The 26,782-nt window shown below is 41.8% G+C and overlaps 1 protein-coding gene and 2 long non-coding RNA genes across 11 annotated transcripts in view; 2 read left to right on the forward strand and 1 right to left on the reverse strand.

The window, feature by feature from the left end:
• The window catches only part of VGLL4 (vestigial like family member 4), a 91,898-nt gene extending 73,241 nt beyond the window's left edge, over nt 1-18,657 (forward strand). For all 9 annotated transcript variants that reach the window (XM_040569052.1, XM_040569051.1, XM_040569054.1 and 6 more), the window contains 3 exons: nt 10,519-10,744; nt 13,915-14,035; nt 15,835-18,657. In XM_040569052.1, coding sequence (XP_040424986.1) covers nt 10,519-10,744; nt 13,915-14,035; nt 15,835-16,103 — 616 coding nt within the window. In that variant the 3' untranslated portion in view covers nt 16,104-18,657. The remainder of the gene's footprint in view (nt 1-10,518; nt 10,745-13,914; nt 14,036-15,834) is intronic.
• Nucleotides 485-23,067, reverse strand: LOC121075598. Its single transcript, XR_005823058.1, has 3 exons — nt 23,057-23,067; nt 20,602-20,608; nt 485-907 (listed from the first exon to the last, which is right to left on the reverse strand). It is a non-coding gene; the product is annotated as an uncharacterized LOC121075598 (long non-coding RNA).
• On the forward strand, nt 22,432-26,782 carry LOC121075599. The gene is made up of 2 exons (XR_005823059.1): nt 22,432-23,060; nt 25,479-26,782. It is a non-coding gene; the product is annotated as an uncharacterized LOC121075599 (long non-coding RNA).

Consider the following 26,782-nt stretch of genomic DNA (forward strand, 5'->3'; position numbering starts at 1 on the left):
AAAGAACCAGTAACATTTACAAACATATTCTAGATGTATATCATAACCATATGGAAACAAAGGTTTAATCTCACATTTTTATTTAACCATTTTCCCAGATGTTTCCTGCAGTTTGACAGATGTACCATTTACTAGAAAGTTGCGCTCTTGAGAATTAGAGTGTTATGGACACGGTTGCTATAGACAATGACTCGGTAAGAGTAAGAATCGGAATAAAACGCTACATTAATTTCTACTCGAAGAAGGACATTTTTTTCCCCCAGACTGAACGCGCTGGCCTGCCCAGCCTCCTTTCGTTTTCTCTCCTCTTGCGGCGCGGTGCAGAGACCCGCCGGCCGCCCTCCGCCGGGCCGGGCCGGGCCGGGCCGGGACTCTTATCGTGACGAGGGGCAGGCACCGCGCCGCCGCCGCTCGCCAAGTCCGGGAGGCCCCGGGCGGGCTGGGGGGGGGGCGCGGCGCTGCCGGCCGCGGGCGGTGCCGGGCACGGGGCGGGCCCTGCGCCCCGCCGGGCCGGTTGTCGGCGAGGGCTTATCCCGACAGAGGAGTGCCGGGGAAGCGAAGGGCCTCGCCGCGATTGAAGTGTGGAGGCTTTGACCTCAGCCATTTGGCCGCTTCCCCCGGTGGAAAATTCTGCTGGAAGCCGCCACGCTTTGTAGTTGCCATGCTGTTGAATAAACGAGATACCCGTGTCCATGCTGCCTGCTTGAAACCCGGCAGGCCTGTACATTTTTCGTATAGCTCCTCCAGCACCGCAAACTAACGCTGCAGCACAGCAGTGCTCCATAGGTGCTTGTCCACAAGGTGCATGTGGTGCCCAAGTAGGTAAATGTGCCCAGCAAGGTACACGTGCTGCCCAACTAGGTAAATGTGCCCAGCAAGGTACATGCGGTGCCCAACTAGGTAAATGCTGTGCCCAAAACATGAGCCCGAAGCTCCCTGTTTGCTGGCTGCCCACAGGCTTATGCCTGGAGCTGGGCTTCATGCGTCCCATCACACCGCCGGAGTGAATAGAATAGGAGAGGGGGGGAGGTGGGATGATTTCTACAAGCCATGAGAAAAACTTTCCAAAACATCTGGGAGAAGTCTTAGAACACACTAATTACTGCTTCATGTAGCCTTTAATGTGGCACAGATGTACAGTTGCTGCAAGTAACGGGGCAGTCGCACATTGCAGTCAAGTTAAGGTCGATTCCCCTGCTCCTATCAAAGTCCCGCCGTTTGTGGCCTGTGTGGGCACGCGTTGCTTCATCCTGTCTGAGAGAAGGAGTGATGCTTCCTGACCCTTGCTGTCACAGGTTTCACATCAGTAACGTTTAGTATTCACAAATCAGTCTTTTAGGAAGGGTGGAAACAGAAACCCCAGATGCTTTTCCTTGTGATCTGTTTTTCTGACTGAAGTTTCCCCTAAGCCAGAAGCAAGGTGAAGCTGTTGACTGCAGAATTTGACAACCTTTGGCTTGGGCACTTCGAACACAGGAGTAACTGATGTGAGGTGCTGCTGCTGTGGCTGCTTTGGTTATCAGCTTCTCACAGGAATTATTTTACTATATTGTTAGGAGTAGTTGTGCAAAATGTAATGAAGCTGTTAGTGCATTTATAGTGCTTCTAGAGGTTTCAGTAGTTCAGATTTTATTAGCAATTACAAACAGTTTCAATAAAGTTTTAATGAAATGTTTATTCCTTTTATAAAACAGCCCATGAAAAATCTTTTTTTTTTTTTTAAAAAAAAAGGTTATTTAAACACCATTTTTTGTCCAAAGGTCTAAAGCCTGGTTTTTGGATATTTTTGAAATCTCTGTCTGAAATTGAATGAATGTGCATTCTCAGCTTTCCCTGCTTCACAGCTGCTAACGTTACATTGTGTATCTGATGGATAGAGACCATAATTTCTAGGCATTAATGATCCAGGCCCTTTTCCCTTTTTCTCTTAAGAATTGTTCAAGCTGGAAAACGAATCTCTATAATCCTATCTCCTGACAATTTGACACAGTTAATTCCAGCACTCTGACCTTATTTCCAGAATGGCTTGTGTTGTTAAAGCTCTTCCTAAGTAAACTTTCCGTTCTCATGTTGACATCTTTTACTTTGCACTTCATGTATTTGAAGGAAATGTTTAATCTGTTCCTCAGCCCTACGAGTCTATCTGCTGAAGTCTTCTGTGTGACTGAACTAACTAAAATCCATACGCTTTTGCAAATTTGGGGTTCTTGGATTGACTTAAGCTGGTTTCAACTTTTACAAAAATCATTGCATGACAGGTGTTAAGTAATGAATGCAAGTATTTTTGTTTTTTCAAATCAAAAAGTAGAAAATATTGTAAGAAAATTTAACTGCCATTTTTTATTTCCTCTAACAGTTCTGCACAGTTTCACCATTGAGTTTCAACACCACCAAGTTTTCCCAGAGCCTGCAGAACAGACTGATGTACCCTGGCAATATTGAGCACACATGTATGTGGCTAATCTCGTTGCACTAGGGCATGACCCACTGCCGTGTGTATTTTATATGCAAGCTTTCTCCTGACATTGGCCCATAGTTTTCTCTGTGTGATCATAAATAGTTTTTACAGTATTTTCCAGTGACTCGGTATAAAAGGTTTGTTGCATGTGCCAAGTTTGACTTCAAAAGGATGTTAACATGGCTGAAGTATAAAAGCTGCACGTGACCCAGCACATGAATGAGCAGAATGTAAGAGGAATTGCCTGCCAGAAGTTCTTGGGTGGGCATTGCAGTTAGCTATAAAATGATTAATTTGTACCCGTCTCTGAATCTTTCCAGTAACCTCTCTGACCTTCTTTTCTCCCGGAAGCCTCTTCACTCTTTCCTTAAACTGTTGGATTTTCCTTCCTGTTTGTTAGAAATTTTAGGGAAAGTTTGAAGTGTCTCTGTAACCTCATCTTTTATCGCTTGCTTTTCTGGATGTTTTTCTCCTCCGAGCAATTCAAAGTGCCTTATGGATGTGAAACAGTTCAGACTTATGCACAGATAGTTTTAATTTCCATACCGGTGGTGACTTCCCTTTCTTGATCAGGTCCTTTTCATCCCAATATATGCGGTAGCCTGACTTGCACTCCAGATGGCAACATTGGGTGGCTTCCCTCTCTTTCATCAGCTTAATTTTGACTTTCTCAGAATTAGATTATTGTGCCTTCAAGCACCCAGGTACTATGGTGACTTTTGTATAATTTGCTTTTGAGAAAGAAATGAAATGTTAGTTCTGGGTCCTGACTGGCAAGCCTAGGGTTGAGTGTCAGGTCTGCATTGATCTGTATGAGGTTTGTAGTTTTACTGCAGATATCTTCCAAAAAAAAAAAAAGTACTCTGTAATTTCAGTACCCGTGTCTTGTAAGGACAGACTGCAGCTTCTGCAGAGCCTTTTTTCAGCTCTGTAGCATCCGCATCTTTTGTGTTCTGGTCTTCACAGTTGGCAGAAATGGTTCTTCCCTTATGCATTTTTTAGGATATTGTGTGTTTTTTCAAACGAAACCGGAGCTAATTTGTTGTTGCTCTTTGAGTAGAGTTATGGGGAGGTGACTGCATCAGGTAAATCTTAAAGGTTCAGTTATTTCTCCTGTCGCCCCTCCAAGAAATGTGCTGTTCTGTGACACTGTGATAAAATAATTAGAGCAGGGAAGCCAGGGATATCATGTCACAGGTTAAAGAACCAGAAAGATTTTTCTCTTTGGCTAATGAGACTGGCTGAGCATTTTTTTTTTTTTTTATCCCCAAATCCCTAAAAACCCAGAGCAGATGAGAGCTGTAGTCAGAGGTTGGTTTCCACCTAGATCCCAAAGTTTAACAACATGTTGAAGAGATGAAATGGGCTCATGTTTACATTCCTGAAATCGTAGCCACAATGGTGCATTTTAAGAAACTTTTTTATAATTGCTGCAATGTCCTGTTATACTTGGACACCTTGTTATTGCGGTAATACTGAAATGCTGGAACTTTCTGTCATTCTACTTTTTCAAATGTTAGGGATTTGTCTTTTTTTAATTTAATTTTTTAACAGGCTAATTCATATATACTGTTACCTCAGCAGAACGAAATAGATCACTTACCATTTCAGATTTTTTGCAGATACTTACTATATATTAAAATTCGCTATTGACAGCTCAGGTATAACCTCACATAAGACCTCTTCAAAAAATTATGGTACTTCAAAATAAGCCATCAGGCTGGCATCAGGCGCTAACTTGAGGAGGTTTGGAGGTGAGTGAGCAGCCAGTGGAAGAGCGGAGCAGAGATAGCAGTGGGTGAGCAGAGACTTGGGTGATTTCCTTTTCCTTTTTTTGATGTAAGTAGGATCTGGGATTGCGTTAATTGATTTTACTGTACATTAGATTTAGATTTCAGTTTTGTGGGTTTGGCTTTTGACTAAGGTCTTACATCATGCGGTTGTCTTGCATTCTTTCATACTTCTGAGTATTATACCTTCAGGAAGCTCTTCTGTATCGCTTGCTGCAGGCAGGCAGTGATGGGATGCTCCTTTATGTGTTTTACAGCTTGTTCTTTCTTTCTTTCTTTTACTGTGATTTATTGTCTCCTGGCTGATTACATTTGGAAGTAACTATCCAGTCCAAGGTTTAAACTCTGAAAAATCTTGTTTTAGCGAGGATAAATTTAGAAAGTTTGACCTATATTTGTATGTAAGGCTATCCTATTTCTTGTTAATATGTTTCAATTGTTTTATTTAAGTTGACTTCTCATCTCAAAGGGTTTTCCACTGGCTGTAGCACTAAGCTGCAAAAAAAAATAATCATGATTTGAATTTTTATGGGAAGGAACTGCAGCATTCTGATTACAGAGGGTGGAGAGAGCAGGGGAGAAATCAGTAGTGCATGCGTACTTCTGAGCTTGAAGAACTTGTGTAAGTATGATGCTTAACTCTCCGAACAGCCTGATGGTCAAGTTGAAAAATTCAAAAGAACAAAAGCTCTTTTCAGGGAAGAGTGAAGTTTATTTATAGGTAGCTGGAGAAGCTTTGAGGCAGTGCTTAACTTCCTGGGTGCCTTTGCTGAGTTGTTTCTAGCCTGAGATGGTCAGTGAAAACTTTGCCACCTGCTTCTCCACTAGAATGGGGGAAGAACTGGCAGATTTGCCAGATGTAGACCTTGGTTAAAGATCCACTGGGCAGCCAGCTGGATCGGGAGCTGCTGTGCTGCAGGGCTCTGGCAGTCCTAACACATTCTCCAAAGCCACAGCGTAGAGCTGCTGTAGCAGTGCTGTGAGAAGGGCATTAGCAGAGCTCAGTCACCCGTTTTACCTGCCTTGGGCAGAACTAGAGTTTTAGGTAGGGCAGAAGATTCCCTGCGGGGGGATGCACCAAAAAAGTAACGCTGAAATGGCAGCAGTGGCAAAAAAAAAAAGGGGGAGGCGTTCTTTATCTTTGTTAGGAAACCATATCGAATGTCCAGAGAACATGTCCATGTTCTGCGGAGGAAATGATTCTTGCAAAAACAATTATCTGTTGCATATTGCCTACATGGAAGCTTTTTGGGATGGAGTGCTAAGCCATAAAAAGGAAGGGCTACTCAACGTAAGAGAGAGGCACAGAGCTTAGAGAAGGGGATGAAAAAGGGTCGTGTACTTAGGTGGCCGCCAGTCAATGGAGACCGGGTTTGAAGAGCTGTTTGGGCTGGTTTTTCATGTTGTGAATGTTTCAGGTAATTGGCTGACACATGGCAAGTAAACTGCTAATATTTTCAGGTTTGTGTTGTGTTGTTTGTTTTTCAAGGAAATTTAGATTGCTTAAAAAATATATGAGTAAGGACGACTTAGGATTTTCCCCCCCTGGATATATATCATTGTATTTTGCAATATCTTCTGTTCTTGTTTCGCTGCCTCACAATAACAGAAGCAACGCATATAAATGGCTGGTTCTGGAGGAAGTGATCCCCACCACGTGGAGGAGGCACTTTGTATCAGTGGCCTATAAATCCTTAAGTGGTCTGTAACAAAAGCAGCTGTCCTCTTTCAAGCCTAAGTGTTAGTGAATAAGTACTGTAGATGATGTCAGAAAATGAACGTTATAAAGGATGCCAAAAATAATAATATTTGAATTAAGTTACACAAATGAAATAGTTTTCATTTAGCAATAGTATGCATTGTGTTTGTGTGAAGAAAAACATCTTACATGCTAATTAAGAAGCAATGTAAGTGGATACTTGTTCTTTCTGCAAGAGAAACACTCCTACAATACAACCATTTCAAGTTAGAGCTCTCTTTCTGCCAAAGGGAGTGTGAAACGTCTGTGATTTCTTCACTTGGAGGTACAGTAATACTTTTGGCATCTGTTCCTTAGCAATCTAAAGGCTGGAAGTGAGTGTAAGCAAAACTGTCCCCTTCAGTGGGCCTCTCTTTTTCCTTTTCCTTAAGCAGTTGGCAGAGTTAGCCTGTTCCTCCAGGACGAGTGTGAATTACTGCTGCCTGGTGCCAGTGGACAGAACAGCTGCGTTTAAAGGTTGTACAAAAAATATCTAAGAACAATGCATTTTAGCTACTTCTGAACTGCTTCCTGCAGAGGACTGAAACATTGCTTTCAATTACCAAACGTTGAGAAGCGAACTGAAGCAGGCTTTCAGCTAACAGTCAGGATGTGTGTGGTTTTGGTATGACATGCATCTGAGCACATGATGCTTGGTAAGTGCTGGAGCCTCGGTTATGATTCATTGGGGAGAAACATGGAAAACAATGTCTGTTTTTCAAGTGCTGGAGAAATGAATTTAAGGTTGGAGTCATGTATAATTTTGCTAAAATAAACCTGCAAGTAGTTTGGATAACTCCGTTAGAAGGGAGGTAAGGGTGACGTGTAAGGCTGCGGCAGTGCCGTCCCACTGCCTGATGCTGGCTTAGCTTCCCCCTGACACCGAGAGCCATGTTCCAGCCCATGGCGATGCACTGGCGGATGCACCTCTGAAGATGGGGTCCGAGTTAGGTAACTGATGAGTTTTAAGACAAAGTGGAGTCAGGGGATGGTAAAGCTCTTTGGAATTTTCAAATTATTTTCCAAACATGGCCAGAAATCCTCCTTTGTAACTTTCTGACCCTGCATTTGAAACTAAGAGATGCATCTCTGTACTCATTCAGCACGTGGGGAATTTTGAAACTAATTCACTGTGGTGAAACACAATTACCATGAAACACATGCAGTTCTGATTGCCCCTTCAGTCAAAGCATCTAACATCAGAACAAGAACAGAGCGGTTTTCCAAAACAGAAGTTTCATCGCTGTAGTCAGAAGAAAAATATACAAAATATCGTAATGAAATATTTACATCGAATGCTGTTTTCACATAAGTTAATAGAGTAATAGTTTTCATACTGTTCCTGTGGTCTGGCTTTTTAGCAAGAACAGAACTATTTCTAATTTACGAGTTGTGTGCCTCTTTTATAGATAGCCAAATTTGCATTTCCTACATTTTTCAGATTACTTTTCTCAATAACAAAAAGAGAGAAAATTTTCAGTTGAATAAAGGCATTTTTAATAGAAAATTATTTTTAAAGCTATATTTAAAACTTATTTAGTAATATGAAATTGATGAATTTTACATACAGTAGTTTTACAAGTGGAGTCAGATGTCTGTGGGATTTACTATTTATAGTAAAACAGGAGGGACTGCAGACTGCTGGTGTGCTTTCACAGGGGCAGAGCTATCACGTTCCTATGCTACGTAGTGCCATCAAATTCTGAGCTGGCCTCAGAAAAAATAATACCTGATGTGGATGTAGGAACTTCAGGTATTTCTCATTTTTGCCAAGACTATTTATCTTAAGGTAGATGTTGAGCAGATTTTTGAGTATAAATTGTTCTCAGTCTGGAAGAGTTGTTGCTGTGATGGAGGAGGAGGGAGTTACTTGCCTGCAGAAAGGATCGGGGTGGGGCCTGCTGAGGTTACGGAGATAACTCCTTACTTTTAGGTACCTTGCGGGAAGGTCTGCGCTGCTCCCTGCCTTCACGCTGATCCCATTGCCCAGTTTCTTGATCCCAGTTTCTTGGTCCCTTCTTCTTCAAAAACGTTTGCAGGAAACTTCAGTCTTTTTGGCAGCAAAACTAGCAGTCACCAGTATTTAGGGCCGTGACTACTTGTTTGAAGGAGGGGTGAAATACTGTGTAAAACGGTGAATTTATTTTGCTTGGGAATCCGGTAGGTCTGTTCATCTCTGGCCACTGGACAGCCTTCCCCCTGCTGTAAATGCAGCTCTAAGAAGGTGAAATCACAGTTCTAAGGAAAAAACAACACAAACTGGTGTAGCTACATTTTTGGTTTCATTTTACAAGTATTTTTGGTGGAGAAAACAAAGTTCTTCCTTTGAGAACTAGCTCATGCTTATTAAGACAAAGTATAATCGTTCTGACATTCTGAGCGGGGATTTTTTTTTTTTTTTTTAATTTGAGGCAGTGGAAAGTAGGAATCTACTGTAGCTGTATTTGGTTTTGTAGCCTCCAAATTGTTATTTAAATTGCAGTAGACCAGTAATATTTAGTTGAAAAGCAAGATTTTGGCTTGCAGACACCACAGATAGCGCATTGCAGTGAGAAGAATGAGCCATCCCTACATAGCATCACCGCCCTTCTCACTTGAACAGCGATTTTGGTGCTGCCTTTCCACATGTTACGTACCAGGCTCTCTGATGGCTGTTGCCCAGGTATGAAAGCAGTCCGTAAAGGCATACTGTTTGTGAGCTTGCTTCTCAGGGGGTAGTGAAGGATTACAGTTTGTTGAGCGTTCATTGGGAGTCTTCTGCACTGTAACTTAAGATGAAGCTACCGTACTTTAAATATAGAGTCTGTTTTGCTGCCACTAAGTCACACACTTCATCAGTCATTGGCTCAGAGCAACGCAATCCTGAGCTTTCTCTCTTCTGAATGCTGATACTGTAAAGTAGTCTTGTGTACTGAAATGGTACCAAAGCTGGCAAAAGACCTAAATGTGACACTGAGAATGTATTTCCTTGTGGTTTGTGTGCTGCTTTGTTGCATCTAAATCTGGCCTATAAAGAGGGATTCAAGAAACACGTGATTTTCAGAGAACATCTTGGGCACCAGCTGTGAAACCTTAAAGGTGAGGTTTTATGGTTGGTTCTGCTAATCTGCAGCTTCTCAGTTAAGGGACAAGTGATAGCCAGTGGGGCAGGGGGCTGAACGGCTGCAGATTGTATCCTTATTCTGTTGACTGTTCCCCATATAACCCTACAAGATTTTTCTATAGCATTTTTGTAATAACCCTGGGATTCCTTATTTCCCTCTGTTTGCAGGGCTTTCCCCCCCGCTTCAGCTGTTAGCATTCCTTTTCTGAGAGACTCTCGGGGGTTGAAATAGGCAGTACCTTCTTGGAGTTGTAACTTGTTCCAATATTGGATACTATTCGTACATCCATATTTCCATTATCAGAGAAAACATTTTTCTATTTCTTTTCTGTCTTTGCCTAACATTCACCAGAGCACTTTTAAAGATTGTTCTGCATATTAATTTGCTATGATGCAGTTAAAAATTGGGGGAAAGGCTTGTAAATGTATTTTACCCACTTCTGCTATAGACAGGACATTCAGGGAACTTCAGCAAGAGCTGCTGAAGACAGAACGTGTTTTCCATGGAACCAGCTTTCTCCTTTAGTTCTTGCTTATGTGAAGGACGGGCTGAGTTTGGTATTTCCCACCGAGGTGCTGGCTATAGCAGCGTGCAGTTGGGGGCTGTGCCAGACTGCCAGGCGTACCCATGCTTACCTTGGCAGTTGCCAGCAGCTGCGAGTGGCTGCCCTCACCAAGGCGGAGGAAGCACCTTTCCTTTGATGCGCTGCTTTCCCTTTCATGAAGGGGTGAACACTTGACACCATACTTTATGGGTGTATGGAAACTGAAATATCTCATGAGTACAAAATCAGTTTTTGTTAATTGCAATGAGTGATAGCCTAACTGCGCGAGTACCGCCACTGAGATTTACTGTTCAGCAGGAGTTTGAAATGACTCTTTTAAAGGCTAACTGCAATAATTAGATGTGCAGCGTAGTGTGCTTCTTTCATTTGCTGCTCTGAAAATTGTGCTTCCTGCTTTGACCCACTGTATTTGTTGGTATCAACCCATGTCTTTTGAGTAAAATAAACTTTTGGACTTCAGCAATGCTTAGAGAATACTGCAATGTTAGGAGGCAGAGCTGGACTAATGGTATTTTAAATGTGGGGGTGTCTGATCTTAACAGATCAGTTATTATCAGTTGTTATTTTAGCTCACTGCATTTAGATAAATATCTTAAGAAATTATAAAAAAGTCTGAAGAATTCTGAAAAAAAGAAGTTGGTTGCCAGAGCTTGCAGGTGTGAATCATTTGCTTGTCTTTGCTGGGAGGTGGCTGGATAGACCAGGGTTACCGTACTGAGGGATGCTGCACACCCCCCCCCCCCCCCCCAAACCAAGCAACATGCCCTGCCTCACCTTTCTTAAAGGGATTGAATGCTGCGTATGTCATTACAGCTTGTAAAAAATCAGTAAGTCCTTTGACTTTTTTCTCTTTCATGTATTAGAAACAAGACTGCCAATGGAGATTACCGGAAGGAGCACAGAGAGAGGAGTCGCAGCCCAATAGAGAGGGCTGCTGCCCCAACAATGAGCCTTCATGCCAATCACGCCATGTACGCCTCAATCCCAAGCTTGACCATGGATCAACCTCTAGCACTGACCAAAAACAGCATGGATGCAACCCGAACAGTCGGCATCACACCTACACTGACTTCTGTGGAACGGCAGCAGGTAGTGGCTTCTAGAAGCTCTGGGTGGTTGTAGAAATCCTTGCTGTAGGCACAGGGAGGACTTCCCAGACGTAAGCAGAACATGTTGTGAGCTACAATAGTAGGCGATACAATTCTTCAGGCAAAGTATATTTTAAAAATGCACAATGAATGCCACAGCGCAGTGTGTTCTATGTGAAGAAGTTCTGGTGTTTAAATGTATGTCAGAGAGTTCTTAGCCGCCCTGCTTCTTCTGATGCTTTGCTAAGCTTTTGAGCCCATGTGTTTGAATTGGGAATGCAAAGTCTGAGTTGCTCTGTGGATAAGCAAGGCTCCAGTACCTGTTAGGCAATAACCGATGCAATTCAGAGGTAAAGAGGGTTTTTATTTGTGCTCCCACTGGCAATCCATGAGTGCTGTTCTACCCTTTACCCTGCCAGGACTGCTGTCTACCAGCTCTATCCTGCCAGTACTGCTGAGGAAGAGGTGACGGAAAAGGCATTAGTTAGAATTTTAAACTGAATTGTTCAAGTGAAAGAAGGTGGAGTGACTTTAGTTGTCTCAGCCAGCCAAAAGCATTCACTGTGTTGTTCCAGACCAATGTTGGATCACTATTTCATGATGACTTTTCCTAAAGCAAAGTAATGATTTTTGATAATGTTACACTTCATTTCCATATGCTGGAGTGTTTTTTTGTTTTGTTTTTGGCTGGCAGGCTGGTTGGTTTTTTTTTGTTTTTTTTTTTTTTTGCTTGCCATCATATACGTTGCATTTGTTTTCCTTGAGAACTGCTGAAGATGAGCCATCTCTCTGCAAGTTATACAAAAACAGTTTTCTTATGTGCCAGACTTGCTTTTATCCGTCTCACAAGTGGGGAGGTGAAGCAAGATAATTGAGTTGTGATGAGAAATTAAATTGGCCCATGTACACGAGCTCTTCCTTCCTTCCTTCCCTCCTTCCTCACCTACAATGATGCACTGCAAAGGGTAAACGCTTCGAGTGGATGGTCTTTTGGAGGTTGGTATTTTTATAAGCAATTTGTTGAAAGCCTTTTTCCACTGGAGCATATACTTTACATCTACTATGTACGTTTTAACATGGTTGGCTACATACACTAATCTTTTATATTTTGCTGTGCCAAAATGCCTAGCTTTACACTAGTGTCACTGATATCTTGCATCAGTTGGCACCAGGTCACAGAGTTATTGTTCTGTGCAGAACAGCTCTTCTTTGCTCTCAGCATTCAGTGATGACAGAAGAGGAAGGGACAGGCTTCCACTGACGACACTGGTGCCCTTTGATAGTGTTACTGCTGTGCCTCAGCTTGGCAGCTCACACCACTGACACTTCTATTTTAGTGTTTGACTTGGGCTCGTTCCTATTGCCTATTACCAGATTCCTCTCTATTTTGTTATCTTTGACATTTTGAGCTAGATTACAATCTATTTTCTTGAGGAAATAGGATGTTGAGGTACCTTGCCAAGATCACAGAGTAGAAATCATAAAAAGAAGGAAAAGTGTATTGAACAATAAGAAAACCTACATTTGTTTGTTTTTTATTTATTTATTTTTACCTTAGCACCTTGAATGTGATTTCATTTTACTGTATGTTTCTGACGGAGAGCAGGAAAACATACCTTCCTATTTTAGGCAGTGTACAGGTGCTGTAGTCACTGTTATTAAGTTCTCAGCTTCTCATCTCAGTATTTTTATATAAATAGGTACAATCTGCTCAGTGCACCTGTACACCCAGAATCATACCAGGGGATTCTGTAAGATGCCTTATCCCTCCCTCTCAAATTGTTTGCGGTGCTGGTACATGCATTCCTGAAACAAGCTCTCTTGTTACCTGTCTCTCTACTTCCCACGTCTTGCATATCTAAAAACGCATATATACAGTGCCCAAACAGCTTCTTAGATGCACAAAATCTCGCCCCTTATAAAAATAAAAAAATAACAACCTGCCATACATGAACTTCTTACAGAAAAATCAAATAACTCAATATTTTTTCTTTATTTACTTTTTGACTTTTCTGTTAGTGCAGTAAGATGTGAATAGCATTTGTTCTGATTGTGTCTAGACAATAATAATTTAATAGAGTTAAATCTTCACTTGAAAGCTCATCTCTTTTACTTTGTTCTTGCTCTTACCCTGTCTAGACTACGGGACCACTAAACTTCGTCATTTACTTTGTATGCTGTTAGGTAAAATTGTGATTTTTGCAGGTTTGCTGTGGAGATTTATAAAATGGACAAGAAATTAAAACTGTGTTAATTAAATTAATTATGTTAGTCTTTTACACACCGAACAATTAACTTGAATTGAGTACAACAGAAGGGACTCCTTATGTAACAAAATATACCAAAGATGCAAAGCAAAAATAGTTCAATACCTGCATTATTTCCCTTTTGCCATCTGGTAAAACTGGGACATTTCTTTTGCTAAGGCCTTGTTTCAATATGACATTTACATGCTAAAGAGCTGTAAGGAGAGCATTTTGTATTTACGCTTTGTAGAAAGTATACATAGTGGAATTAAAATTATGTGAATACATATTTTGGTTAATTTGCATGTATTTCATTGAATGAAAAAGGACAATGATCATTAATTAGTGCTAGAAAGGCAGATTAATTTCAACAGGAAAGTACTTAGAGTCAAAACTTGCTCAGGAGCTTTTAATGTTTTATACTTCTTGGCTTCTTGTTTTGTGGCTGAAGCACAGAATTAGGCTAGGAAATCTAACTTCTGAATGAAAAATGATGCCATTAAAACTTGATTAACACTCAGAAGATGCATACCTGTAAAATTTGTCCTGTAATCACAAGGATGTGGATAAATAATGAAACAAGCATTTAGTGCTGCTTATGTAATGCATACAAAGTTGAAACTGTCCTTACAAAAATCACCTTAATGCTTTTATACCATCTGTTTTTTGTATGGCGGCTTGCCACTTAAATAACTAAGAACCATTATGGAAATTTAATGTATTTTTTTAATGAGATAGAAGGAAATAATAGCTGAATATTTGGGATTTTAATGCACTTTATTGAACTGGATATTCTATGAGTTATTTCAGTGCTGGGATTCAGTTCAGTTATGTACATAGCAAATGATTCTGCAGTGTTGTGCTCCTATATGGGTTTGTCTAACTGTCTTACTGAGTGACAGTTTACTTTCTTCTCCCATGTTAGAACCGTCCATCCGTAATTACATGTGCTTCTGCCAACAACCGGAACTGCAACCTCTCCCACTGCCCCATTGCTCACAGCGGCTGCGGTTCGGCAGTGCCTGCTTACAGAAGACCCTCTAGCAGTAAGTTACCTATCAGCATTCAACCTGCCTGATTGATTACATGTGGAGGAGAGCAAAATTGTTCGCTAACTTTAACTGTGTAGGCACAGGTGTATTACCAAGAATAAAAGGAGGTGAAAGAATAGGCAAGTCTTTTTCTCTACCCAGAGGCGTACCAGCACAGGTGCCCTCTGCAGTACTTCTAACCGTCAGTGCCATGCCACAGCAGAAGGTAGTGAGTGTTGTTCTTTTTTCTTAATTTGCTAAGTTTTAGGTTTTTTTTTTAAACAACAACAAAAGACAGGCACGCACACAGCCAAGTAAGTCATTATGTTTATTTTAGTCTAGCTGACAAACAGCAAGCAGACAGGACCAGCAAACCCAACCGTGCCATAGTTTTCCCAGCCTTTCAGTAGTGAGTGGATATTTATGATTCAGCTGCAGTCAAAAAAATCTGTTCCTGTAGATACAAATACTCTTCCAAAGCACATACCCTCCACCTTTCTCTGCATGGATAACACAACATGTTTTGGAGGGCAGTTGCTATAGCAACGCAGGGATGGCATTTTCTGCCTTCCATGCAATTAGTACTTTTCATGAGATCTTTTCATGCAGTGCATGCTGGCGAACCTTGGAAAATTTTTGTTCAGTTTCTCTCACTGTGTGACTGGGGGAAGAGCACAGCCTTCTTCCTATCACGTTATAGCTGCTGATGCCGAGATTCAGCACACAGCATTTCAGACAGAATATCTTGGGTTGGTTCAACTCCTTGGCAGCTTCATCATCAGAATGTGTCAATGTAAGAGCACCAGTGTGACATGCATAGGGACCTAAAAGACCATGATAGGATTTATTTATTTATTTTAAAAGATTGATGTATTGTTGAAAACTGGAATTAGAAGCTGAAGTGAGACCCCGGGGGATACATTACACTGCTGGAGACAGCGGCAGTTAGAGATATAAGTCATTAGAAGTTTTCTAGAAAACTGCTGTTACTTGTCTAAGGAAAGCTTCTTCCCTGAGACCCCAGCTGAAGTTGTATGGGATTTGGAATAGTTATAAATGCTTTCAGAAAATATTTCTCTCTTGTCACTTGATGAGGCATTTGTGCATGATACTGGTTTATTTTAGGACCCATCAAACCTTTTTTTGTAGCATGAAGGACAATGGCATAGATCCCATGCTTTTAAGTGTTTTTGAAAGATAATTTAGGCACAGATTTTGTTCCTAAGTTGTAATTTTGCCACTCTAATATTTAGTCTGAGGAACTATTTATTGCTATTATTCAACACTTGATTTTTAAGGTTCTTGTATTACACCATTTTAACGCTAGTAGTACCTGATACAGAGGTAATGATTCATGCTGTTTTCTGTCTGGCTCTTGTAACAAGCACATCAAGCAGGATGAAACCCTGACATCAGCTTTTGGCATGCAGTAAATTAGGACAGGGTCCTCCTCACAACTGACTGATTTCAGAAGGCTTGGGAGCTGACTTCAAAAACTGTTCCCATCTTTAATTCTGTTTAAGCCTAAATGTAAGTTCTATGTGATTGCTTTGAGAGAGGGTTTGTACAGAATCAGAACTGCAGCTGTGTAAAAATCCTGTTACTAACTTGAGGGAGAACAGTAATTATATAGAAAATACTTACCTGGTGCAGCTCATTCACACACAAGAAAAAAAGCTCCATTTTTTTGTTTTCATTTTATATCCTTTCATCTTCTTCCCTCCCCCCCCCCCTTCACTACCAGTTCTATAATGATGTAAAGAATTCCTGCCTGCACTGAAATAATGCATTTTCTATCTTCTTTCCCTGCCTAGCTACCACTGCCTGTGACCCAGTGGTGGAAGAGCACTTCCGCCGAAGCCTTGGCAAGAATTACAAGGAGCCTGAGCCAGTGGCAAACTCTGTGTCCATCACAGGATCAGTTGATGACCACTTTGCCAAAGCACTTGGGGATACATGGCTTCAGATTAAAGCTGCGAAGGACGGAGTGTCCAGCAGTCCTGAGTCTGCTTCACGGCGGGGCCAGTCTTCCCCTTCCTCCCATATGGTCAATCATAATCACTCGCCCTCTGTAGTCTCATGAAGAGAGGACCGTTACGTTTGTGAATTTGCATGGTTTGACTGAGCTTTGAACAGTGCTTAAAATAGTGTTGGGGGAGGGGAGATTAGTTTTCAACACGTTTTTTGTGTACTCACTTTTTATTTGTAAAAGGGTGCCCTTTAAAGATGATAGCAGGAACTATTTCATAAAGATTCATATGATGTAGCATCCTTTTTTCCTGCCTCAATTACCAAAGAAACCTCTGATGCAAATCTGCTGCCCCTTAAAAAATGCACGCTAATCCACAAAAGCCATTACACATAGTTGGTTGACCCAAATGCTTTTTGCTTGTACTAGCTTCTTGAGACTAGAATTTGTCTGGTTTGCTTACATTGCTTTTTTTTTTTTTTTTTTTTCCCTCTGTGAAGTAATTTTGTATGTATATACTTGAAAAGAACTGTCATGTATGATTTGCACTATTGGAGGAGGACTGAAGTTGCATAGCAACTTTCTGGTAAGATGCTAATATTTTGAGGGCAAACTGCTGAAAAAAGGGTTTAAGGATGACATTTCTATCAGTTTGATTTTTCTTAAAGCAAAACAGCTTTGGAAGGGGAAGTCTCATACAGGTTATAGGTCTTTCTCTCTTTAGATTTCAGGTGCTTAGTGCTTGCAACTGGACTGCATAATTTACAGAACACGGGCATTTTTTCCTAAACACTGCAGTTTGTTAGAATAGAGCTGAGGTTGGAGGGTTCAATAGTGCTTAACGATGCATGTTTTATGAAAAATAGCTGGTATCTATTAATGTATAGACAGTAAGAATCATAATACTTATTAGCTTTTCTTCAGAATTAGTTTATTTTTGTCAGTAACAATCCTAGATATACTTACTGCTGGTACAGTTGTACTCTATGATATTTGTATTTGATATTCACTTTAGTAGCAGCCAGCAAAAGAGGACAGCCTCAGGACAGGCCTCAAATGACGCAGTTTAGAAATATATGATGCGTGGTACAGGATGCTATAGCTTTGCGCATGACTAAGTAATTGTTTCTGTCTGCAGCACTGTCTGCTTAACAGGAATTTGCTTCCTAAAACTAAGTCTGTGTAATCCACCTTTAACTAGCTGCAGAAACTGAAACTGCTACCGTTACGTATCTTGGCTGGACAACAGATTGTTACAGTTTGTGAAATATGATCTTTAATTTTTGTAAGCTTATTCATAAACCTATGCCAAGTTGCAGCATACATTCCTCCATTAGAAAACTTTATACAGGTATTACTGCATTTATTATCATTTGCTATATTAATAGCTACTAACTAGAAATTAGGCAATAGAGGCAGGCATAAAAACCACAGCTGTGCTAGTACTAAGAGCTTCTCTTCTTCTTGTTAAGTATAACTACTCTCCCCCATACATTCCATCTTCCCAGTACAGTTGCAACTAGGGCTTTTTTTTTATACTGCGTTACCTGAAATGAGTGGTTCAGTGTGGAAAGTTAGAACTAGTTGGAAGATGAACTACATGTGATGTATTATGGACTGTGTTACAGTATTGGGTCCATTGTGGCTTTTATTTTATGGGTTTTTTAAAGTTAAGCTATTTAATTTGGAAAAGGTGCAGGGTAGAAAGATCAGGAGATTGGCTCTTACTCTTGTTGAGAAGGTGGCTGCTCAATTTTCTTTAAAAAATCAAAAAAAAGGCAAAAAAAAAAAACCCTAAGCCCCCAGTTTTACACATTTCACTACCATCTTACTGGGTAGTCAACGCTTACTTGCTTTGGCATTCAGTACCCTACTCTCTGTAGGAAGATTGTTAAAAAACACTTTTTTATATAGGTAACTTTAAGACCATCGTTACGCTGTGCGTAAAGAATGTACAGAGAAATTTGTAGGTATTTTTTGAGGAACAATTAATTTGTTAATGATATGTAGCTATTTAATTTTTCCCTTTCCTTTATTGTAATCATTCATTTTTTTTGTTTGGAGAAAAAAGTTGATCTTTTTTTTGTTGTAGATTTGTCTGTAATACAGTAAAAGTGCAGGAACACAGTTATTCTATGAGAACACTGCATTAGCATTAATAGCCACTAGTTTGTTATTGCTACAGGCTACTGAGCATTATAACAGTAAAATACTAATACTGTAGATGGACTCTGTGGAAAATGTGACTCCTATATTTCTTTGTAAACACAAATAAGATAATGTTTTTAAAGCTAATATTTTCAATAATAGCTGTTTTACAAGGTTACATTTACTTATCTGAGATAGGTAAATGGATTTGAGGGCAATAAAGATTTAATGTGATATGTCCAGTAAAACATATATTAAAGACAATAATGCCATGAAAGCCAAAGGGTTGGGGGGAGGTGGAAGGAAACTAAACTGAACTCACCATCACGACGTGGTGAAGTTTATTCACAGAGCCAGGTTATCTACAGTTCAGTTGGAAAGATTCTCTCTGTGTTTGTAAATCTGTAATATACCATTCTTTTGTGGCCTTGTTTCACCTGGAAAAAAAAAAGGTTTGGCAGGCCATCTTTTTTTTGTACTTAAAAGTAGCCTTAAAGAACAATAAAGTGCTCTTAAATCACAGGTGTGTACATACTCTTCTGTATTGTTTGGTAAGAAAGGAAACTGATTTCTATACTTCATGGGCTGGAAGCAGAAACAAACTACTGTTCATGTCCTGTTTTTTTTCTTCTGAGGAAACCCATCTCATTTTAGGACTCTGTTACCCTGTTGATGTGACTAGAGATAGCTATATTCTTTTCTTCTTCCCCTCCCCAGCTAAGGCATTTGCCAAGTAATAGGCTTTCAAACTACAAAGAGAACCTGTTGCTGCCACTGCCGCGATGGACAGAAATACCACCAGCTTTAGGAGCACATCCCAGGCCACTGGCAGACCTCCCACTGCTCAGGTCTTTGAGTGTTGGCCCAGTATTGCTTTCCATGCAGGGCTGAGGCAGCTGTTCATCCTAATGTAGCTCACCAGTAGCAGCTCCTGAACACTTTCTGTTTTGGAAAATAGCAGCTAGTCAAGCATTTCTGTACTGTTTGTGAGAAGACCAATGTGTTCATTTCCTTTCATTTTGTTTTGTCTCTCAAAGTCTTCAAGTTTTATCTAGAGAACAGAAGTTATTCCCTCAAGACAACAGCTGTATTATAAATGCGGATAGGCATGGTCTTGTGTTTTGGATAAGCAGCATTTCAACAGAAGATCATTCATCTGACAAGAGACCATTAATCCTTAAAAACAATTACTTGTTCTTCTTACCTGATCTAGGGAAAGTTCAGGTGAATCAGGCTGAACCAGGCAAGAATTCAGAAGAATTTCAACTCTGAATGTAGCAGATGTGTCACCAAATTTCCAAAGGGAGCCCCCTAAAAATAACAAGAGACACAGTTACTGTTGTATTGTAGTCGAAATGACTAACTGGCTTGAAAAACAAAGCAGGCATTACATGCATATACATTGTTGAAGTAAATGGCTATTTTGGGGTGTGGGAGATTCCATGAGAATACATCAAGAATGATTAGTTTAACACATCTGAAAAACCATCCCTCACTAACTATCTGTGGAAAGAAGCCTAAATAGATGCTTTAAGAGTTTTTGGGAGAGAGGCCAACTACAACAAGCCTCACACGCCTCTCAGTCTGCTTTCTGAAGGGAGCTGGTTTCCTTTTAGGAAAAAGACATCCCTACATCAACATTTTGGGGACGACATGAAACAGGACAAGCACCATTGCTATCTTTCAGGTCAGTAGCTTATAGTGTGTGCTACTTTCTACATGGCAAAAGGAAAAATACAGTAATTTAGTTTCTTAACACATAATTTTTCTCATTAGCAGCACATATTAATTTTATACAAAAGCATACCACCACAGCCCAGAAAACTGGTCTGTACACATATACTTCATAGACGTCATACTATTTGTAATGGCTTATCTTTCCCTGTGAGCAAAATTAAAGGCAACATCCAGCTGTGCTGTTAAACACCCCCCCCATTCTTTTTGCTACTTTAATTCAAAACAAATTTAATTTCAGAAGACAGATCTGAAATCACAAATATACCACAGACTGAGTTGAGATCTTTCTGCATAGCTCAGTGAGTGACCTCTCCTGAATGCAGGGTCTATGTATTTCAAGCTGCTTTAGGTCTGAAAATGAACTTTATATGCAAATACATGTAGAAACTAAATTGGCACAATAACTGTACAAGAGGCGTCTATAACTGGGTATACGGACACATGCACTGTGCTTAGTTGCCGACCTTGTACTTACCTAATTGCTGGAAAATGATGACTGAACCTACCCAGCAGGTTGTGCTTACCCTGTAGGGCAGAAAGGACCTAGCACAATGTTTAGTTCCTTTAAAACAAAAAATATGTGACACAGCGAAGGGAGTTTAAAGACAATACCAAACTCAAGTTTTGCTCCTTCCATGGTCTGTGCTGAATGCAAGCATCTTGAAGTCATATGGCTGTAGAGGTTCCTGCCACTGCTGTAGAGAACTCAGCAGGGAACTACTGCGACTGCTCAGCTGCTCATAAAGCAGCTACACTACTACACTGTGTAACTGAACTGCTAGGCTTCAAAACTGGCAAATGCACAAAACTCAAAATTGTAACCAATTCACCATCATACGTTTGAGTTGTAACCAGCAGTTCGGAAGCTGCTTCACAAGCAGCAGCTGAACTGTCACTGCTGGGCTGACTGCTCCCAGAAGGGTGCAGGGGCTGCTAGGGGTGGCAACAAATCCAGATGTTCCTAGGAGGCCAAATCAGTTGAGAGAGAAAAGATGTAAAATTATCTTTCTGCCTCATTCAGAAGCCTTTGGACAACAGCAGTTAGTTATTACAACATATACGGTGGGTTATAACTTCTTACATTACAAAAGAGATGACCCACAATGGCCATGTGAATGAGGATGTCTCCAGTATCCAACCACCACACCAATATGTGATATTGCTTAATGTGATCCTGGCAAAATGCATCAGAAGTATTTTAAATGTTGTGTAAGAGCTCTGCTCACCAGAGCTGGCACGCTGATGCTTGGCCGAGGAGAATGTTTACTACTACCTTTAGATCCTTCTTGAGGAACAGTGAAATAAGAAACTAGTCTGCATCTTCATGATGCACGAAAGCTTCCATTTCATCTGGCACGGATACAGATACAAGAATGTGTTGCACATAGCATATTAAGGGTGTCTCCATCTCTTTTTCCGTAACACGCAGTTATTACACAGCTGGACTATGTTGTGTGTTGAAGCACACTTTATTCCTGAAAGACCAGGAAATATATTCCAGAAATATAGCAATTTAATAACAATAATTTTTTATCTCTGCTGTAATGGGAACATTCTGCCCCTCTCTGTGGAACAGCTATCTCAAGTGCATTACTTGGGTATAAGACAGCCAAGGTAGATATTTTAATTGCTTATTTTAAATTATAGTTACATATAGTTCCAGAGCAGCTGGTTTGTTCTTCAGACAGCTGCCCTAGTTTCACTTGGTGCTCTCCCAACACAGCATGCAAAGCAACAGCACCGTGTGGCTCCAGAGGTGCCCGAGGGAATGTTCCTCCAAGCACACACTCTAAGCAGTATGTTCACCTCCCATGGGAGAGGCTTGTACACCCGTGAGAGGTGCTGGGAGGCTGACAGGGACAGTGCTGCTCACCAAGAGTGATATTTAATACGTTTTTTCCTCCATCAGCAGGGCATAAGCCTTGAAAAAGAGACTCAATTATCTCACTTTAATGATGGAGGGGGTCTGAGGCCCTGGGAGCTGAAATGATTCAGGCTAGAGCCAGCAAAACTGTGTAGATACCACTTACCTCTACACGTGTGCAAAACCAGGAATATAACCATAGTCTTCTGAGTGCCAGTCCCTGATCGACTTCAGTACGTGGCATTCCCAGTGGTGCTCATCCCTCAGCATTAAGCCATCTGGATTGCAGCGGATTTCCTGAGTGCATTCAGGCTTAATCCTGACCAAGCATCATCCCAGGGAGACACTGTCATCAACCAATCATTTCTGTAGAAAGGTAGAGGACAGCAAGTAATTTCATCCTGGATCGAACGCCACAGGCACTGCTGCTCTCTCCTATTCTCTAATTTGAAATTTTCTCTGAGGCATTTAATAATTTAATAGTAACTCAGCAAACTCAGGTCTCACTCCCCAAGCACAGGCTGAAAGCAAGCTGCAGAAGACTAAGTCCAGAATAGAACAACAGCATTTGCAAAACCAGTGACTAAACTGCAATACAATAAATTAAACTTTATTTTTAATTAAAGTCCAAGGACAAATCTGGTCTTTATACATTTTACCTGACTTCCAAGCAGTAGGAGGAGCACCTTGCACTAGTTGAGAATCTTCTGAAGAGCCCTGTAGCTTTTAGTTCAAAAGTACAGTCTGAATTTCTTAGTCCTTGGTCTGCCACACAGTTCTAATCAGGAGATGCACTTAGTGTTTCTCCATGTTTTAATCTAGACTAACTGATTAGCTTGACAGCAGACTTTTTATTTGCAGAAATGTTTCAAATTTTCCTGTGTAATTCCCAGCAAATCTGACCATCACATTTTTGAACCCCCAGATATACCAAGGCTTGCTCCAGTGAGCAGAGCAGCACACCAGCCCCCCGCTAGGGGGAGGCTGGGACCCCTATGCAGGCCACTTGTGCACACTCTCGGGGCTGTGCAAGGGCAACATCACCGCCCTGGGCACAGCTCCTGGGCTCTGTTCAGGGCTCCTGAACGTCACGCATGGGGTTTTCCCTCTCCGCAGGAACTCCCACAGCAGTAAGCCACTGAGTTAAGACAGACAGCTGTCACTGGGCCAGCACGGTGTCATTCATGAAGGGCACCGGATGACTCGCTGAGACCACTGTTAAAGTCTCCATACATGCTCTATGCTTAACGTGGACAACACATGGTTCAAAGAGAAAGAAGAGCAGCAGCTCTCCAGATGCACCGCCTCGGGATGGGACCAAGGTACGTGCCCAAAGAGCTGCCGCGCAGTGGGCCTGGTGCCGGAGCACCACGCTGCTCCCAGCCCAAGCTCCTCCCGCACTGCTCCTTCCTCTGGTGCCAGAGGACAAGGTTGTACTGAAGGCAGCCTCCGTCCCCACGTGACACCAGCACCCTCAAAAATATTAAATATGGATTTCCCGTACTTTCCTTTGTGACACAATCAGGAGCCCAATTCAAGAGACAACAATGCACACTCACTTAAGGGGGTTTCTAACTGCTAATTGGTATATTAAGCATTTACATCTGACTGACACATTTCTCTGTTAAAAATGCTTGGCATAGGATTAGTCATACATGGACATTCAGATTGACATGCGTTTATATTTTAACAGAGGCACAAAACCAGATTTTTTTTCTATAGGCTATTTTTAAAAAATGACCAAGCAGCTACTGAGTTCCAGTAAGAACACTTACTGCATGAGACTCTTTGATTTCTTTTTCCTGGGAGGCTAAGCAGTTACACTGCTCACAGTTGCACTGTTCATTCTAATTTTACATTTTATTTTGCTAAGCAGCAGCTTCCTTAAATGCTAAGGAGAACATCTGTGTGCTCTCTATCACAAAGACAGACACAAAGGCATCTGTCAACATGAAGCCATGTCAGCCACATGCCAGCTACATTTAATAGTCAAAAAGCTGCTTATCTTTAAACTGTTTACTCAGTTTGAGCAAATACTATGCAAGCAGAATGCTTCTGATAGTGTCCTGCTATTCATGGTGCAATCAGCATTACCTTTCCTAATTCAGGAAAACACAAAGCTCAAATCTCCTGCTTCCTGAAACAGTAAAATACCATGGTTCTCTGTTAATGACATATGACTTGTGTGTTACATTTAAGATCACAGAATCACAGAATCATCTAGGTTGGAAGAGACCTCCAAGATCACCCAGTCCAACCTCTGACCTAACACTAAGAAACCCTCCACTAAACCATATCACTAAGCTCAACATCTAAACGTCTCTTAAAGACCTCCAGGGATGGTGACTCAACCACTTCCCTGGGCAGCCCATTCCAATGCCTAACAACCCTTTCAGTAAAGAAGTTCTTCCTAATATCCAACCTAAACCTCCCCTGGCACAACTTTAGCCCATTCCCCCTCGTCCTGTCACCAGACACGTGGGAGAATAGATCAACCCCCGCCTCGCTACAGCCTCCTTTTAAGTACCTGTAGAGTGCGATAAGGTCGCCCCTGAACCTCCTCTTCTCCAGGCTGAACAATCCCAGCTCCCTCAGCCGCTCCTCGCAAGACTTGTTCTCCCTCACCAGCTTCGTCGCCCTTCTCCGGACTCGCTCGAGCACCTCCACGTCCTTCTTGTAGCGAGGGGCCCAAAACTGAACACAGTACTCAAGGTGAGGCCTCACCAGAGCCGAGCACAGGGGGACAATCGCTTCCCTAGCCCTGCTGGCCACACTGTTTCTTATGCAAGCCAGGATGCTGTTGGCCTTCTTGGCCACCTGAGCACACTGCTGGCTCATATTCAGCCGACTATCAACCAATACTCCCAGGTCCTTCTCTGCCAGGCAGCTTTCTAAGCACTCATCTCCCAGCCTGTAGCTCTGCTTGGGGTTGTTGCGCCCCAGGTGCAGGACCCGGCACTTGGCCTTGTTGAACTTCATACAGTTGGCCTCAGCCCATCGGTCCAGCCTATCCAGATCCTCCTGCAGAGCCTTCCTTCCCTCGAGCAGATCGACACACGCACCTACCTTGGTGTCGTCTGCAAACTTACTGAGGGTGCACTCGATCCCCTCATCCAGATCATCGATAAAGATATTAAAGAGAACTGGCCCCAGTACTGAGCCCTGGGGGACTCCACTAGTGACTGGCCTCCAACTGGATTTAACTCCATTCACCACAACTCTTTGAGCCCGGCTACCCAGCCAGTTTCTAACCCAACGAAGCGTACGCCAGTCCAAGCCACGAGCAGCCACTTTATCGAGGAGAATGCTGTGGGAAACGGTGCCAAAAGCCTTACTGAAGTCAAGGTAGACCACATCCACAGGCTTTCCCTCATCCACCAAGTGTGTCACTTTGTCATAGAAGGAGATCAGGTTCGTCAAGCAGGACCTGCCTTTCATAAACCCATGCTGACTGGGCCTGATCGCCTGCTTGCCCTGCAAGTGCCCTGCAAATGTACCAGTGATAAACTATTTCAGTTGTATTACTTCTAGTTAGTTAAAACAAAGTACTTTTTTTTTTCATTTTCAGAAAAAAAATGCTTTAAGTGGTTAAAAAAGATGTCTTTTTTTTTTTTTGGGGGGGGGGGGGGCAGGGAATGGGTAGGGTATGCGGCAGGGAGTGGGGATGAAAATAGTGGCAAGTACTAACAATACTTACAGATTAAAGCAAGGGCCTTTCCTTTTCCTTTTCCTTCCAAAAGGCAAGTTCCTGGGCTCCTGCTAAGGCTACAGAAAGCCTCAGACTATTAACTTCTTCAGAAGAAAACGCATGTATTGAAGAGGCACCATGGGTAATACAGCATTGTTATGGAGTTTACAGCAGCAAAATGCTTTTCTCTTACTTTCACTGTTGCACCTTTATTTAACTTAACATTACTTTTATTTATCAAACATTTTCTCATGTCATTAATGGTTACTGATATTGGTCTTGCTTGACACTCCTGCCACACAGGCAGCCATCAGAACTACCCTGGCTTCCCGGAGCAGCCCCCAGGCAATTCCCCCGGCAAGGCCCCGTGCAAACCAGTGCCTGGGCAGAGGCCACCTCCACCACCACCTCCCCCAGACACAAATCTCAGCAGTGCTTGAGGGAACCCCCTGCTCTGCTCCCTCCGGGGTGCCCCAGGGCCCAGCCAGCCTCACCTGTGGTCACTCCGAATGAGGTGGCTGCTTTCAGAGATGTTACAAACTCGGACTCGGTTCAAATGGGCAAGAGCCCAGGTGAAAACCTCCTACCATCAATCTGATTTCCCCTACTAATGACAATGCTGGAAAGAAATTAACCGGAACAAATATCTACCTGAGGAAGAACATCTCTGCCCACTGTTCAGAGACCTTGTCATCTGAACGGTAACCTTCTGCCGCTTTTTTGTAAGCTTTTTCTAGTGGTTCCCATACCTCCCCCAGGAATTGCAAAATCAAAACACACAGAAGTCATTTCTTAACCTGCAGAGCCAGCTTAGAAAAGTAACAACTGAAACAAATATTTTTTTTTTTCAAGGGCAGGCAATACTCTCATTTTGCCCCTTGCCACACACACACACACATATATAGTTTCCCTTTTGCTTTGAGAAAATTTTATTCATAAATCAGGAAAGCAGAGTAGTCCAGGGGAAAATAACATATAGGAGCACAAAAGACATCTTTGTTATTGTAACAAAGATGTGCCCGGTCTGAATATAGCCTAAGAACAGGATTCAGAATAATCAACCATATAAATGCAAAAGGAACTCCCATTTTTAAAGACTGCACTACAGACATATAAAACGCCATTTCTGACACCTTTACTTTGAAACCACTCCTCTGCCATTCCATAAATATGCTGATTTAGCCTTCATCTTCCCTTCAGAGCTGCCCTACTCTATTTAGTGTGATGTTATTAGGTCAAACATTGAGTTTTGGGGGAAAAAAAAAATAAAAAAAAATATCCCAAGCCAGCAGCACAAAGAACACGGCAAGATTCTGGGGCTCTCATTCTGAAAATTTTTATGAGTTCTCCTCATAA

The sequence above is a fragment of the Cygnus olor genome, chromosome 10 (genome assembly GCF_009769625.2).
Source record: "Cygnus olor isolate bCygOlo1 chromosome 10, bCygOlo1.pri.v2, whole genome shotgun sequence".
Lineage (NCBI taxonomy): Eukaryota > Metazoa > Chordata > Aves > Anseriformes > Anatidae > Cygnus > Cygnus olor.